At 33.0% G+C, this 19,074-nt stretch overlaps 1 protein-coding gene across 2 annotated transcripts in view; it reads left to right on the top strand.

Moving 5' to 3' along the window:
• Positions 1–19,074, top strand: part of LOC139524322 (uncharacterized) — a 60,623-nt gene that overhangs the window by 15,770 nt on the left and 25,779 nt on the right. For both annotated transcript variants that reach the window (XM_071319072.1, XM_071319071.1), the window contains 2 exons: positions 4,408–4,692; positions 12,468–12,637. In XM_071319072.1, the coding sequence (XP_071175173.1) occupies positions 4,408–4,692; positions 12,468–12,637 (455 nt within the window). The remainder of the gene's footprint in view (positions 1–4,407; positions 4,693–12,467; positions 12,638–19,074) is intronic.

Here is a 19,074-nt window from a genome sequence, read left to right as displayed (position 1 = left end):
ACGCCTTGACGGAATCTATTTTCAAATTTAGAAATGTTGTTTTCTGGTATATCTTTTATCTTTTATTTTTTTATGTTTTTACTCTTTGCATTTCCCCATTAAAATAGAAATGTTTAAACAAGGAAGAATTGATAATACAGAATAATACGGATTATTTAATTGATTGATGCTGAATATCGTTGTTAGAAGTAAAAGAAATTCCTGATTAAACAATTTCAAAGTAAAACATATATTCTTTGAATTCTGAAAAAAAGATGAAATTTTGAATGCCGCCTTATCCTGTAAAATCATAACATGTTTTATAAGACGAACGTATTTAGATGTTGATACAATCCATAATAGGTTACAATACCACACTGACATATAACTTGAAACATAATCGATACATAAATCTTAAATGGAAAACGTAAAAGAACGCACAAAAACAGTAAATAAACAACAGTCGATTATAAATATAATGCTGTTTGATCTACAGATCTGGTGTCAATTTTTCACAACCTGTAATTTTCATTTTTTTTAGAAAACAAGTTAATTAATACTTCATTTTTGACAACATAAAAGAACATCTTATGTAAATACCCCTACACAATTTTAAACAAAATTTCGTCAACCACATAAGATACAAAAACAACTGAACAAACACGAAAACAACACATGCTCAGACTAAAACATATACACAAAAAAAAAAGAGGCAAAAAGTAATCAAACTTTACTTTTATATACAACCGTCAACATGAAGTGTAAAACTTTCATTGAACACAATAGATACTTATACAGCACTTGCCCAGATCATTAGTACACAAATAATATACAACGTGTAGTGTCAAGCTTTCATATAACACAATAGATACTCAAACAGCACTTGTCAAGATCATTAGTACACACATAACATACAACCTGTTGTGTCAACCTTTCATAGAACACAATAGATACTCAAACAGCACTTGCCAAGATCATTAGTACACACATAACATACAACCTGCAGTGTCAAACTTTCATATAACACAATAGATACTCAAACAGCACTTGCCAAGATCATTAGTACAGACATAACATACAACCTGTAGTCTCAACCTTTCATAGACCACAATAGATACTCAAACAGCACTCGCTCAGATCCTTGGTACACAAAAAAAATACAACGTGTAGTGTCAACCTTGAGTAGAACACACTAGATACTCAAACAGCACTTGCTCAGATCCTTGGTACACAAAAAATATACAACGTGTAGTGTCAACCTTGAGTAGAACATAATAGATACGCAAACAGCACTTACCCCGATAATTGATACACAATCAATATATTACATATACTGTTATTCTTTCATAGAACACAACAGATACACAAACAGCACTTGATCAGATCATTGGTACACAAACAACATATACAACATAGTATTAACCATTCATAGAACACAATAGATACATAAACAGCACTCATTCATATCATTGGTACACATATAACATACAATGTGCAATGTCAACCTTTCATAGAACACAACAGATGCACAAGCAGCACTTGCTCAATTCATTGGTAAACAAATAGCATACAACATGTAGTGTCAATCTTTCGTAGAACACAATAGATACGCAAACAGCACTTGCCAGGATCATTAGTACACACATAACATACAACCTTTAGTGTGAACCTCTGATAGATCACACTAGATACTCCAACAGCACTTGTTCAGATCATCGGCACACAAATAATATTCAACCTGTAGTGTCAACCTTTCATTGAACACAATATATACACAAACAGCACTTGTCAAGATCATTAGAACATAAATAACATATGAAGTGTAGTTTCAACCTCTCGTAGAACACAATAGATACACAAACGGCACTTGTCAAGATCATTAGAACATAAATAACATACGAAGTGTAGTTTCAACCTCTCGTAGAACACACTAGATACACAAACGGCACTTGCTCAGATCATTGGTACACACATACTATTCAACGTGTAGTATCAACCTTTTATAAAACAAAAAAGATATACAAACAGCACTTGCTCAGATCCAACCAAAGACTTTATTTTAGTATTTGCTGTTTTTGCCGCTGGGTGACCTCTATCATCATCATCTACACATGCCATTTACGCACATTGGCAAGGGGCAATGTAGGCTAATAATGTTCAGGGTATGGGACAATGTAGGCATTTAGATATTCAGGGCAAGGGAAAATGTAGACATATAGATGTTCAGGGCAAGGGACAATGCTTTATAAATATTTTGATATGAGCGTCACTGATGAGTCTTATGTAAACGAAACGCGCGTCTGGTGTACTAAATTATAATCCTGGTACCTTTGATAACTATTTACACCACTGGGTCGATGCCACTGCTGGTGGACATTTCGTCCCTGAGGGTATCACCAGCCCAGTAGTCAACACTTCGGTGTTGACATGAATAACAATAATGTGGTCATTTTTTTTTATGAATTTCCTGTTAACAAAAGTTTAAATTTTTCGAAAAACTAAGGATTTTCTTATTCCAGGCATAGATTTCCTTAGCCGTATTTTGCACAACTTTTTGGAATTTTGGATCCTCAATGCTCTTCAACTTTGTAATTGTTTGGCTTTATAAATATTTTGATATGAGCGTCACTGATGAGTGTTATGTAGACGAAACGCGCGTCTGGCATACTAAATTATAATCCTGGTACCTTTGATAACTATTTACACCACTGGGTCGATGCCACTGCTGGTGGACGTTTCGTCCCCGAAGGTATCACCAGCCCAGTAGTCAACACTTCAGTGTTGACATGAATATCAATAATGTGGTCATTTTTTTTTATAAATTTCCTGTTAACAAAAGTTTTTTTTTCTTCAAAAAACTAAGGATTTTCTTTTTCCAGGCATAGATTTCCTTAGCCGTATTTGGCACAACTTTATGAATTTTGGATCCTCAATGCTCTTCAACTTTGTAATTGTTTGGTTTTATAAATACTTTGATATGAGCGTCACTGATGAGTGTTATGTAGACGAAACGCGCGTCTGGCGTACTTAATTATAATCCTGGTACCTTTGATAACTATTTACACCACTGGGTCGATGCCACTGCTGGTGGACGTTTCGTCCCCGAGGGTATCACCAGCCCAGTAGTCAACACTTCGGTGTTGACATGAATATCAATAATGTGGTCATTTTTTTTTTTTATAAATTTCCTGTTAACAAAAGTTTAAATTTTTCGAAAAATTTAAGGATTTTCTTATTCCAGGCATAGATTTCCTTAGCCGTATTTGGCACAACTTTTTGGAATTTTGGATCCTCAATGCTCTTCAACTTTGTAATTGTTTGGCTTCATAAATATTTTGATATGAGCGTCACTAATGAGTCTTATGTAGACGAAACGCGCGTCTGGCGTACTAAATTATAATCCTGGTACCTTTGATAACTATAGACATATAGATGTCCAGGACAAGGGACAATGTAGGCATATAGATGTCCAGGGCAAGGGACAATGTAGACATATAGATGTCCAGTGCAAGGGGAGATGTAGGCATAAGGAATCTGATGTTCAGTAGTTGTCGTTTGTTTATGTGGTTCATAAGTGTTTCTCGTTTTTTATATAGATTAGACAGTTGGTTTTCCCCTTTGAATGGTTTTACACTTGTTTTTTTGGGTGGCCTTCATAGCTTGTTGTTCGGTGTGAGCCAAGGCTCTGTGTTGAAGACCGTACCTTGACCTATAATGGTTTACTTTTATAATTGTGACTTGGATTGGGAGTTGTCTAATGGGCACTCATACCAAATCTTCCTATATCTATCTAGATGTTCAGGGCAAGGGGCAATAGGTTAATAATGTTCAGTAAAAAAGGCAATATAGCCATAAAGATGTTCAGTGCAAGGGGGAATATAGGCAAATAGATGCTCAGGGCAAGGGGCAATGTAGGCATTTAGATGTTCAGGGCAAGGGGAGATGTAGGCATATAGATGTTAAGGACAAGGGGCAATATAGGCATATAGTTGTTTTTTTAAGCATGTGATATTTTGTTACAAAGCCAGAAATACTATATCTTTTTGGTATTATTTCCTTTCAAGCAAAATGTTGATTATTTAGAGATCTATAAGATATGTTTTGTAATATAATATAATGTATGGTACATAGTGCTTGTTAATGTAATAAGTAAACACCCACACTAAGTGCAGTGAACTAAACGTTTTGTGGATAAGTATAAATAAATATATGTACTTTTGTTCTCAGGGGAAAGCATTTGAGATAAGATTATTTATTTACTCATTTTCAAATGAACACTGTTTAATATAGTTGTCTATGCACTTGACAATTTTTTTGTAAACTGCAAAACCTGAACAGTACTTTTCTAAGTGCCAGTTTTTGCATCATATTGAAGCTTTTATGAAAAATGTGTTCCTTAATTGTAAGATTTTTTAGATTGTTTTTCAGTGCCCCCTGCACTACCACAAGAGATTGTTGTTAGTAGAAGCAGTTGGAAGACCATCCGGGTCACATGGAATGAACCAAAAGTCCCTGTGTCTGGCTATCGGATCTTTTACAGCCCGTTTGACTTGGAAAATTTAGACAGTTGGCAGTCTATTGACATTGGTCCTTACAGAGTTGCAGAAATTACAGGATTGAAGAAACAGTCATATGCCATCAGAGTGGCAGCAAAATCATTAGATGGAAGGTTAGGGAATGCTTCTGCTGTTGTTCTGGCAAGTGCACCTACATGTAAGTTAAAAAGTGGTTGTCATGACAAATTTAAAAAACAGAGATGTGTTAAGGTTAAATTTGACATTTAAATTATCTCAACAAAAGCAATACAAAACGTTTGATGCAACTTGTGGTTTAGATGACACAGTAGATGGCACAGCTGAAAGTAGTGGACAATATTTTAGTCCGTTTCAAAATTGAAAAAAAATATGTTCTATTTTGTATTTTCCTGATGATTATATGAATTCAGTCGAATGGGGTCGGGTATTCTATTAAGATAAAAACTTGTGACGTCTAAGAACTCACACTTTCAACTGGATTTTCGAAATCGTTTTTTGAATTTGGGATGTATGGCGGGCGGTCGTGCGACTGCCAACCTGTGTCCGTTCATTAACATGAAAACGCCTTGACGGAATCTATTTTCAAATTTAGAAATGTTGTTTTCTGGTATATCTTTTATCTTTTATTTTTTTTATGTTTTTACTCTTTGCATTTTCCCATTAAGATAGAAATGTTTAAACAAGGAAGAATTGATAATACAGAATAATACAGATTATTTAATTGATTGATGCTGAATATCGTTGTTAGAAGTAAAAGAAATTCCTGATTAAACAATTTCAAAGTAAAACATATATTCTTTGAATTCTGAAAAAAAGATGAAATTTTGAATGCCTTTTCCTGTAAAATCATAACATATTTTATAAGACGAACGTATTTAGATGTTGATACAATCTACAAAAGGTTACAATACCACACTGACATATAACTTGAAACATAATCGATACATAAATCTTAAATGGAAACTATAAAGAACCAACACGTGATATGAACAGAATAGAGGAACACAAAACATTTGAAAAAAACAACAGTAAACAAGCCACACTTGCTCAGACCAAAACAGAACAACAAAAAAACGGTCAACAAAAACAATTGTTCAGACCAGAGAGAACAATTAAACATTTTACAAACAACGCATGCTCAGTAAAAATCCCAATAAAAACATTTAAAACAGCAGTAAACAAACAAAACTTTGTTTCAACCAGACAAATATTCAATAAAAACAAGTATAAACAAAATGGTAATCATAGAATACTTTACTCAAAATATAACGAAACTTGCTCACAACGAAACAAAACAATAACAGTTAACACTTTTGACTTGGTCAAACCAACAAGAATAGTAAAAGAACGCAAAAGAACAGTAAACAAACAACAGTCGATTACAAATATAATGCTGTATGATCTATAGATCTGGTGTCAATTTTTCACAACCTGTTATTTTCATTTTTTTTTTAGAAAACAAGTTAATTAAAACTACATTTTTTACAACATAAAAGAACAACTTATGTAAATACCCCTACACAATTTTAAACAAGATTTCGTCAACCACATCAGATACAAAAAACAACTGTACACACATGCTAATACTAAAATGTATATAAAAAAGAGCCAAAAAGTAATCATACTTTACTTACATATACAACAGTCAACATGAAGTGTAAACTTTTCATTGAACACAATAGATACTCAAACAGCACTTTCCCAGATCATTAGTACACAAATAATATAAAACGTGTAGTGTCAACCTTTCATATAACACAATAGATACACAAACAGCACTTGCCCAGATCATTGATACACAAATAATATAAAACGTGTAGTGTCAACCTTTCATATAACACAATAGATACACAAACAGCACTTGCCCAGATCATTGGTACACAAATAATATAAAACGTGTAGTGTCAACCTTTCATTTAAAACAATAGATACACAAACAGCACTTGCCCAGATCAATGATACACAAAGAATATAAAACGTGTAGTGTCAATCTTTCACATAACACAATAGATACACAAACAGCACTTGTCCAGATCATTAGTACACAAATGATATAAAACGTGTAGTGTCAACCTTTCATATAACACAATAGAAAGACAAACAGTACTTGACCAGATCATTGGTACACAAATAATATAAAACGTGTAGTGTCAACCTTTCATAGACCACAATAGACACTCAAACAGCACTTACCAATATCATTTATACACACATAACATACAACATGTAGTGTCAACCGTTCATAGAACACAATAGACACACAAACAGCACTTGCTCAGATCATCGGCAAACAAATAATATACAACCTGTAGTTTCAACCTTTAGTAGAACACAATAGATACACAAACAGCACTTGCGCAGATCATTGGTACACAATAGATACACAAACAGCACTTGCCCAGATCATTGGTACACAAATAATATAAAACGTGTATTGCAACCTTTCATATAACACAATAGATACACACACAGCACTTGCCCATATCATTGGTACACACATAACATACAACATGTAGTGTCAACCTTTCATAGAACACAATAGACGCTCAAGCAGCACTTGCTCAATTCATTGGTAAACTAATAGAAGTACATGTAGCGGCTTTAACAAATTAAAAACAAATTAACTCAATTACAGAAAATTAAGATCTTTTCACGGCTACTGATTAATAAGTCCATATCAGTTTGAAAACAAATAAAAATGTCAGATCAGAAATATTCATTCGTTAAAGTTTGTCTGCACTGAAACTATAATGTCCTACTATGAAAATATAAATTAAAATGTTCGCACTGGTCTTGTTGTTATTTTTTTACACTAATTGATATGTACACATATGCACTGCGAAGTACTTAATGCACTACTAACGGTTGTGAGGATTATTATGCCTCTTTATAAATCAACCATTAATTTCAACACAAAATCCTTTCAATGCGACGGTTCTTTTCTTATTCTCTTCGGATAGCGTGGTTCCATTTGTTCAGTCATATTTGACGGTTTCTCGATTTGCAGTTGTTCGGTCTCAGGAGTACTTATCAGTATAGTTATTTCTGGCTCAAACAAATCACTGTCATTGTCACATTTTTCTTCATTTTCGTTGTTTGTGCAATCGAAGTTTCGTACTCTGATGTGGTCAATATGTCTCCGAATGACACGTCCATCTTGCAATTTAATATGAAATGAAAGTGGTCCTGATTGTTTTATAACTTCTCCTGGAATCCATTTAATCTGTGAAACAATTGCGAAATTTCGGGCAAATACTCCCTGTCCTACATTAATTTGCCTGTTGACAGATTTCTTATCATGATAATATTTTTTGTTTTTGTTGTCTCTCCTGAACTCGCTTCTCGATATTTGGAAAAACTAAATCTAGACGTGACTTGAGTTTCCTTTTCATCAACAATTCTGACGGTGCCAATCCTGTCGTTGTTGGTGGCGTTATACGGTAGTTGTAAAGAAAACGGTTCAATTTTTCCTGGACAGTTCCTTCTTTGATTTTCTTCATACCTTCTTTGAAACTCTGAACTGCTCGTTCAGCACAACCATTACTGGCTGGTTGCCACGGCGCGGAAGTGCGATGTTCAATTCCATTTGATTTCACATAATCGGCGAATTCCTTACTAGTAAATGCGGCTCCATTATCACTAATAATGAGATCACATACTCCATGTGTTGCAAACGTTTGTTGAAGTTTTGCAATCGTAGCTTCGGATGTTGTAGAATTCATGACGTGTATGTCTATCCATTTTGAATACGCATCAACCATGATTAGAAATGATTTGTTCATGAAAGTCCTGCAAAGTCTATGTGTATTCTTGACCACGGATGGCTCGGATATTCCCATGGATGTAACGGTGCTTCTGCTGGTAATTTGCGGTTTTCCTGACAACTGTAACAATTAACAACAGTTAATTACAAGTCATTGTCCATTCCCGGCTACCATATATAGCTTCTTGCTAGACTTTTCATTCTAGTAATCCCTGGATGTCCTAGGTGTAATTCATTTAACATTGCTTCACGTACTGGTTGTGGTATAATTACCCTTCCTCCCAATATGCATCCGTCCTGAATACACAGTTCATTTTTCTACTTTGATACGATCTTATGTCTTCACTTGGACATTTTGACGGCCATCCAGTCAAAATGTATCTAAGCACCATAGACAGTATTGTGTCCATGCGTGTCCACGTTTGAATTTGTTTATCATCAACTGGCGTAGTGGCTAAATGTTCCATTACTAATATAGTATCACCTGGCGTTGGTGTCTTTTCAATGTTTGTTTTCAGCGGTAGTCTACTAAGTTCATCCGAATTACCATTTAGACTCCCTTCTTTGTATACAATCGTGTACTCATATGCAGCTAACGTCAGTGCCCACCTTTGAATTCGAGATGCGGCCATTGTAGGTATAGGTTTATCTTCTCTGAGCGGTTTGTGATCGGTTATGATTGTAACGGGGTGTCCATACAAATATTGATGAAATTTCTTGATACCAAATATTATGGCCAGACTCTCCTTCTTAAGAACGGAATAATTCTTCTCTGCTGATGTAAGTGTTCGAGATGTATAAGCTATTGGTTTGTCACTGCCGTTGTCCATTTTATGCGAAAGTACGGTGCCTAATCCATACGGAGATGCATCACATGCTAAGATTAATTTCTTTTTCGGATCGAAATGTACAAGTACTGATGCGGATTTCAACAGCTGTTTTGACTTTATGAACGCTTTTTCCTGTTCTTTTTCACAACTCTATTTTGTGTCTTTCTGTAGAAGTACATGTAGCGTCTTTAACAAGTGAGAGAAATTCGCTAAGAATCTATTGTAATAGTTCAGCATTCCAAGATAAGCTTTCAGTTCTGTCACGTTTGTCGGACTTGGTGCTTTATCGATCGCCTCAACTTTACTCTCCACTGGATAGATTCTGTGTGTTGTTTATTTTAAATCCCAAATAAACAACTTCTTCGGCCATGAACACACACTTCGGATTCTTTAACCGAATTCCGATTCTCTGAAACCCAGACAAAACCTCAGAAAGAGTATTTATATGTTCCTCCCTTGTTTTACCCGTTATCAATATATCATCTACTCGAACCAAAACATTGGCGATACCTTGAACAACATTTTCAAGTGTTCTTTTGAAAATACCTGGACTGGACGCAACACCATACGGAAGTCTGTTGTATCTGAATAAACCCTTATTCGTGTTTATAGTCACATACCTCTTACTGTCCTCATCAAGTTCAATTTGTTGATATGCTTGGTTTAAATCCAATTTAGTATATTTTTGTCCTCCTCAAAGCGTTGCGTATAAATCCTCAGTTTTAGGAATCGGATAATTATCCAACTTTGAAACGGCATTAACGGTTACCTTGTAGTCATCACACATTCTAATAGATCCGTTCTCCTTAACTACAGGTACTATCGGAGCGGCCCAGTCGGAAAATTCCACCTGCTGAATCTGACCCTCCTTCTCAAGACGTTCAAGTTCCATCTCCACTTTATCCTTCAACGCATACGGCAAAGGGCGAGCCTTGAAATATTTCGGTACGGCACTCTCATCGACATAAATCTTGGCTTTCATGCCTTTTACAGTTCCAAGTTCATCTTTGAAAACCTCCTTATTTGCTTCCAAGATCACATTTAAACCACTCGATTGATTATCACTTCCAACGACAGAGAAAATATCCTTCCAATCCAGTTAGAGTTTGTTCAACCAATCTCGGCCAAGTAAATTCGGACCTTTACGCTTCACTATCAGTAATGGCAATTTTGCTTTTTCTTGTAGTTGACATTGACGATTGCACGTCCTATTACAGGAATCTGCTCTCCCATGTATGTTCAGAGTTTAGCACTTGTCGGTTCGATTCTGAATTTCGACTTGTATTCCTTGTAAGTATCCTCGCTCATGATAGAAACTGACGCTCCGGTATCTATTTCCATGGCTATTTTACATTCATTTACATTGAATTGCACTTTGTATGCCTCATTAGGTTTATTTCCAAAATGAAAAACTGAGTTAACTTCATTTTCACTTTCATTTTCGCTATTTTCATCCTGCTCCATGAAATGAGCACGTGGTTTAAAAAGTGATTTAAACTCTCTGTGATTTTCACTTAAATTCCCATCGACAGATTTGTTACGGCATTTCTTTGCGATATGTCCTTTCATTTTACAACTGTGGCATTTTACATCCATAAACCTGCATTCAGCGGCTAAGTGATTTCCTCCACACCGGTAACAATCTCCTTGTTTCGAATTCCCAGAGTTGTTTCTTGTATATGGTTTTGAAACTTTGTTACTTTTTTTCTTCTGAAATGCTGCATTTGGCCAACTCGCTTGGATGTCCTGTGCATTCTTCTCTGCAGTCTCCATAGCGCTAGCAATTTCCAATGCCTTTTCAAATTTAAAATTCGGCTCTGCTAGCAGCCTCCTCTGTATGCGGTCACTCTTTATCCCGACGACTAACCTGTCACGTAACATCGCGTTTAACGTGTCACCATAATTACAGTGTTCTGTCAGACTTCTTAGTGCTGCAATGAATGTCCTCACTGACTCATCGCTGTGTCTTGTTCTACTGTTAAATTAAAATCTCTGAATGATTTCTGATGGTACAGGATCTCGGTGGGCTTTCACTAGTTTTGTTAAATCGGCCAGTGATTTCTTTTCTGGTTTGGCTGGTGCTTATAATAAATCCCTTATTAATTTATAGGTATTCTTCCCGCATACACTTAAGAAAATATCCCTTTTCTGGTCTTCTTCGTCTATCTCATTAGCATTAAAATAACGTTCTATACCTTCTACATATTGTGTCCAATCTTCGGATTCATCAAAAGAGTCTTATTTCCCGTAAGTCGGCATTGTCACTTGTAGAAATTCACATCTATTTTAATATCCAGTTTTTTCCTCGTCGCCAAAGTGTGTAATATATTTGCTATGGAATAGCTCAATCCAGTTTCTATAACTAATTTATTAACAAGTACATCGTTTGATGGTCAGACTACAGAATGCCAACATGTGTATGAGAACTTCAATTGATCTATTTTTAAATTAAATGTTTATTTAAGAATGTGCAGACATGTGAGAGTTGCTGATCTGTCAATTACAATAACTAACAGAAGATACAGTAATAAAGTGAGGTAAACTTTATAACACTGTGTAGTCCAATCTTTCGTAGAAAACACTAAATACGCAAACAGCACTTGCTCAGATCCTTGGTACACAAATAATATACAACGTGTAGCATCAACCTTTAGTAGAACACACTAGATACTCAAACAGCACTTGCTCAGATCATTGGTACACAAATAATATACAACGTATAGCATCAACCTTTTATAGAACAGAATAGATATACAAAGATCACTTGCTCAGATCCTTGGTACACAAATAATATACAACGTGTAGCATCAACCTTTCAGAGAACACAATAGATACTCAAACCTTTCATTCTATTTTGTTTTTTATCTTTTAACAAAGCCCGAATTTGCTTTCACTTCCTCATGGTGGTACCAAACACCTTGACAGGAATTAATTTGGCTCGTTCAATGATCATTAAATTTTTACAAAATATTAACTTTGACCCTTTGAAACTTGGATATATAGCAGTTTGACAAACACTAATTTTGATCATTGAGAAGCTTCATATTTCCTAAACAATAGAAAGTTTTTAAAACGTTCAGCCGATTTTACAGAGTAATCTCCCTGTAATGTTATGAACTACCTTATGAACTACCTTATTTATGATGAATCTGCTATTTACCGTTAGTCATCATCATACAGTAGAGTGTGTTTGTACTGGTTTTTATTAAAATGGCAGTCTTTAATATTTTCATACGAAAATGGTTGTTGGTCCCTTTTTCTTTCAAAACATAAACCAAATATTCGATTTTTTTTTATAAAATTTACACAAAAAAGAATATTTACAAATATGTTTGATGTGATAATTACTTTATTTTTCAGATTCGTCCCCAAGTTGGAAACCGAACTCCAGACCAGCACAACGTGATTCCATTGTAACCAAGAATGAAGGAAATGACGTTAAATTAACATGTGGTGTGATTGGCATCCCTAAACCATCCATTATATGGTATAGAGATGGAATATTGTTTGATGATAAGAAAAGATCAAAGGTATTATTTAAATAAAAACAAATTCAGATGAAACATTTATAATTGCATATTGTTATTTTTAACTGTTTCCCCCAAATTGATCGCCCTGAAGATCATAAAACCATTTCATTAAAATCAAATATGTCAATAAAGGTTTTGGTTTTGTAGATATTGCCTGTATTTTTAATGATCATTCTGTTAAAAAACAAATTCCTGACTATTTTGATAAAACGAAACTATGTGTTTAATTATAGCAAAGTGTGGAAAGATGTTAATATATATTTTTTTCTTTTTTTACAACATAAATAAATATTTATTTCTAATATTGGCTTGTTACAATATCATTCAGGAGTCCAAGCTCCTCCCGATGTTTCCTGTTACAATCCACTAATCACTCAGGGTAGTGATTAGTTGTAAAACACATATTACATTTTTCACATCATATACATGTATATATTAAATACTATCACTTAATCACTTTTAAAATATGACTATTCATATTTTTTCTAATAGTTGCTAAAACATTACTTTTAATTTTCAAACATACTCTTCTATTGAACTCATTGAGAAAAATTGAGAAAACGTTGACATTTTTTGTCTTTTGATCAGATATGTAGTAGGCTTTGTAAATTGAAAAACCCACAATTGTTAAAAAATAGTTTAAGTCAAAATATTCTTCTTCAGAAGTTTTATATCCAAATACTAAGTGTCTTAGTTTTATCTTAAAAGTTGTTTTACTGTTCTTTAAAACTTCATTTATTTTATTCCAAAAAGGTTTTAAATACGGACACAGTATAAACAAGTGATCATATTAATCTTCTTCTTGTGTACAAAAATTACAAGAACTATTGTTTACAATTTTCCACATGCATTAAAGTTTCTTTGTAGGTAGAATATGTTGTAGTAATTTCCATCTAAAAATTCTAAGTTTATTTTCTTTTAAATATCTGAATAAAAATGTAAATAGATAGTTTTGATATAACACATCATCTATATCAAATATACGCAGCAATTTTTTGGGTCCAATAGCTGGTTCAATTTTTTTTTATTTATCAGAGACTTATATAAAAGTTTATTTGTTAATGCTTCTAATTTAATAGGTAACCCATCCAATATAAATTGGTTTCTTTTTATATTAACAATACTTTTTATAGAATTTTCCGATTTTAAAATTGCTACCCAGTCTTTTGGTATAGATTTCTTTACTAAGTTAATTTCAGCTATCCAATTTGATTTATTTTTTAGTTAATTTTAAATGATGTCTTGAGAAATACAGCCTTTTTCATCTATAATATCATTTACATAAATAAGATTGCTTTTGTCTTTTTTATAAAATATAGCTTTATTTTCAAATTTAGTAAATTTATTGTTCCATAATATTTGTTTTCTTATATCTGTAAATTTTTCTGTTTTTTTTTTGTTAGACCCCCACCAGTTAATTTCCAACATTTAATAATATCTTTATAAAAATCTGGGATATTTTTAATGCTTTCGTCTGTGTTATACCCACTGTTTGTTTGAAACACTAACCAGTTTGACCCAAAATTATAAAAATAGTGTTGAGGTATAATTGTCCACCCTCCTTCACAATCATTTACTAGTCTTATTACCCACATAGCTTTTAAAGCAGTGAAATAACTTTTGATATCTATCATATCCAATCCCCCCTTTTCATATTAACCAATAATTGAATTTCTTTTTACTTTATCTGGTTTATTATCCCAAACGAATTTAAAACAACGTTTTACTATTTCTTTAAAAAAATTCTCTGGAACTCTGCAAGCAGATCCAACAAAAGTAAAAATAGGCAAAATTAATGTTTCAATTATCAAACATTTTCCAAAAATAGTAAGATTTCTTTTTTGCCAAGAACAAAATATTTTTTTCACCTTTTTCTTCTACTTTCCCAATTTAGTTTTTCACATTCTCTACAATGCCCAAAGTAAATGCCAAGAGTTTTAACTGGTCCATTGCTGCAGTTGATTCCCTCAATTTTGTCTTTACAAGATTTAAGCTTTCCTACCCATAATCCCTCTGTTTTGTTTCTGTTTTATTTCAGTCCTGAATAAGAACCAAAAATTTCAATCTCATTTATAGCTTCTTGAACATCATATTTAGAACAACAAAATAAAGTAGTATCATCTGCCAGTTGCGAAATTTTTATAGTATGGTTTTTGCAATCTAATTTGACTCGGATACCTTTAAAATCAGTATTACTTCTTAATCTTGAAGCCATAATTTCCACAGATAAAACAAATAATAACGCAGATAAAGAACATCCTTGACGTATACCCATTGTGTTTTTAAAGACCTCAGATATCCAACCATTATTCATTACACATGTTTGAATATCGCTATATAAAGTCTTAACCCATCTTATAAAAGATTCTTTAAATCCAAAATGTTTTAAAACTGAAAACATAAAATTCCATTTTAGATTGTCAAACGCTTTAGAAAAATCAACAAAGACTATAGCCACCTCAATTTTGTATAAATCAGTAAAATCAATAATATCTTGTATCCGTCTAAGATTAAAACCAATAAATCTATTTTTAACATATCCAGTCTGATCTTCTTTAATAAATTTTGGTAAGATTTTTTCAATCGTTGTGCTAGAGCGTACGATAGAAGTTTCATGTCAATATTTAAAAGAGAAATAGGACGGTAATTATCTAGTGACAATGGATCACTTTTTTTTTTAAACAAAAGCGTTAATACACTTGTACGCTGTGAATATGTACCCGGATTATAATTTAGTACGCCACACGCGTAAATAAGTGTTTGATCTTTATATCCAATATTAAGAATGTTTACTACAATGAACTTTAAGTTATCCGAAAATTTTCTATAAAATTCAACTGGTTAAACCGTCTAATCCAGGGGATTTATTGAGTTTCATCTTATAAATATCATCTGAGCATTCTTCTACTGTAATATCCCAATCGCAGAGTAATTTATCATTTTTATCCATTTCTTTATCGAGTTTTGTCTCAAATATATATATTTGTCGCTGAATGTTTTATCAGGGCTTTGCGTCGAGTATAACTTTTTATAGTATTCTCTAATACTACAAAGTATATCACTTTGATCCGTTAAAATCTCACCATTTTCCCCTTTTTATTTTATTGATTGACCTTTTTACCTGTCTCTGTTTTTCTAAACCTAAAAAGTACGAGTTATTTTTCTCCCCAAATTCACGAATTCAACCCATTTCTCTCGTGATCTTATTTGAGCCCCTTTAGCGTTTTGTTCATAAATTTTGGCAATATTATTTTTAAGTTCTTCAATATCTTTATCTAAAACGTTATTCCCAGATTCTTGTTCATCTCTAATTTTCAATTTTATTATTTCTAATTTTTTATCAAGAGTTCGTAAGTTTTCTCTTGTAAATTTTGCTTTAGATTTACAATAAGCTATAGTTGCCTCCCTTACCTTTATTTTAAATAATTCCATGCTAAACCAAGGTTTTTTAAATTACGATTACCCTTAAAGCAGCTTTCCATTTCTTTATTAACTAATTGTATGTAGTCATTATCTTCTAATATAGAATTTTTTATTTTCCAGTACCCCTTCCCTTTTCTGATGCACCAGTTCTAAACTTCATAAAAACACTTTGATGATCCGTAGAATCAATAACTGCAGGTTTAATTTTAATTCTTTTAATTTTTTTCGTGAAAGACATTTAATGTAAATTCTAGTTCAGAATCTTTGATAAAATCGCTTAATTTTCAAAACGCGGAACAAATCCGAACAAAAAAATATGTCTGTCAAAATGGTTTAACTCCCTCGACATAACTGTGAAATAAGATAAAGAAAATATGCAGTACTTTATGAAAAAACACAAAAGGCGCAATGCATGTCTAAGAAATTAATTACAAATAACACGTTTTTTGTAACTATAATGGTCATATTTGAGTTTATCATGATATATTTGAAATTTAATCTTTGGTGTATCTGATAGTACAGTAAAATTATATTATGTTCTTCCCTGATAAGCATTAACTTGTATATGAAAACCTTGAATTTGTTGAATTGCCATCAAACTTGATCGTGAAAGATCAGGCAACGCATTATTTTTATCGTGAAAGATAATGCGTGACCAGACTTAATACTAGTAATCAGAAATCAGTATTTCTTTTACCATTGATAAACCTGCAACTGGTTGAAGCCTGTAACTATTTTGATAAGGATTAACATTAAAGCTGGGTTTTTTTTATTCAACACTTTACCTCGAAAGTAAAAAAAAAAAACAACAACTAAAAACATGTCTAAATAAGTGTGAAAGATTCAGCTCTAAGAATCGGTCAAGAGCAATTCAGAAAGACCGACACTATTTAGCCAATAATATGGATATGCAACGTTTAAACCAAAATGATATCCATCAAACAAAATATTACAGCAAAACAGCATCTTTCATGAGTAATTTGAGATTGAACGATAACCAACATTTTGTGCAACAGTACTTTCTTAAGTTCTTGATACACAACGCAGATGTGGATTGATTTAACCATATACTACAGACTATAGAATACCAGATCTCAAATACTGCAATGTCTCGTCTTCTTTACATATGATAGTATATTTGTTAAACGTCTGTAATATCAAGGGTTTTCCTAGAAGTGTCAAATGCGCTTAAGATTGTCAATAGTTCATAAAAAGAGTTCAAGGTCAGATGAACCATGCCATACAGATCTCTACAAATATCCCGTACACCAAATAAATGTGTTCCGATTCTTACAGTGCCTTAGAAACTGACAAATGTAAAAGTTATGCTTGGCCAATTAATTCGGAACATAAGGTCAAAAGTATATGAACGTTGACCGACAGCCAGACTTAAACATCTTACTATAATTCAATATATCAAATACAATTGACGCCATCATGGTCATATATGAAACATGCAGACAGACATGTACACCATACACGGATTACCTTGGCGCTATAGCATACAGGTGTATATCCAAAAGGCTAAACAACATAAAACAAACATTGCCGAATGATGCATGATAATGAGTTCGATGTTATTTAAAACTTTGCAGAAGTCGAAAATCTACACCTTACAATCATTACAACAGACAGTTATCCTTTTTGAATTTTCCTCGGAGTTCAGTATTTTTGTGATTTTACTTATCCTAAAGCTTAACGAATCCGCGATACGGACTTGACCACAACCATGAATCTTCATCCATGAAATGAGACAAATTCGGGGTCAGGTGAATCCTGTCTGACGGACATGTAGTTTATAGGAGCCAATATACAAAATGTGGGTATCTTATAACTCGTGATAAGTGTGTACTTCTTATGACAATAAAAAGCTTCATTCTACAATCATCCAACTATTTTACATTTCATTTTCTAAAAATATTAATACTTTTAAATGCTTAAACCTATTGAGGATGTTGACCTATCTGGCTTTTTTCAATACCAATAACAAATATTAATTATGATATAATTGAAGAATAATTTGAATGTTTTCGTAGCATCAGATTCTTCACGATCTTCAAAAATGCAATACGTGATCTTTCACGATCCGAAAAATCATTTTTTGTGTAAATAGTTCTTTCTTTACCATGTTTCAGATTATGTTTATACACACTAACTATGAGAACTATTTGATTGATTCAAATAGAATGCCCTTATTCGGATAAAAGTAGTTTTTCTAGTCGAATTTGTGAAAAAATCATGTTTGTTTACATTTTATATGTCATTGAAATGTCGAGAAGCAATCTGCCTTTTGTTTGTTGCCTTTTAAAACTGATATTCTCACATATATATACTGATCATAATGTCGAACCATTTTGATAGACAGTTTTATTTTGTCATTAATTTGTCTGTGTAATTAATTGAATTAGAATATTAATTGACCTTTCATATGTCTTCTCGATTAAATGTCTTTCAAGATCCGTTACCAGAACTTTCACGATCGTCTCTCAATACTTGACCGCCGTTCGATATTCCTTCACGATCATTTCTCTCGTTAAACCGAATGACACCCGTGAAAATTACAGGTAGCAAATAAAACACGCTACCTGTGAATACGGCATTTAATTTACTGGCCTGATTTGACCTTGTTTTGTAAAAATCAATAGACAATAAAATTGACACTGAAATAATCAACATCCACGTGTGATTTGCTACAGCCTTACAATGACTATTCGAATGGATATATCTGTTTGATATACGTGTCTTATTCACATAATGTGTGCATATACTTTTATTTGAATAATTGAAATGGAGAATGTAAACAAATTTAGGATAATAAACTTCATCGTTTGCTTTAAAAATTGTGTTGGCTTTGCTTACTAAAAAGGTAAACTGTTTGCAAGATATTTTACTTGTACTTATTAGGAAGTTTAAAGGAATATTCAATAGTGCATTTCGTGAATTTATTACATATACCGCTATATTCAAATATGCTTCAAAAATATATTTTGTTGAACTACAAATACAGTATAATC

This window comes from Mytilus edulis, chromosome 5 (genome assembly GCF_963676685.1).
Source record: "Mytilus edulis chromosome 5, xbMytEdul2.2, whole genome shotgun sequence".
NCBI lineage: Eukaryota > Metazoa > Mollusca > Bivalvia > Mytilida > Mytilidae > Mytilus > Mytilus edulis.
This window is presented reverse-complemented; position numbering and strand designations above follow the sequence as displayed.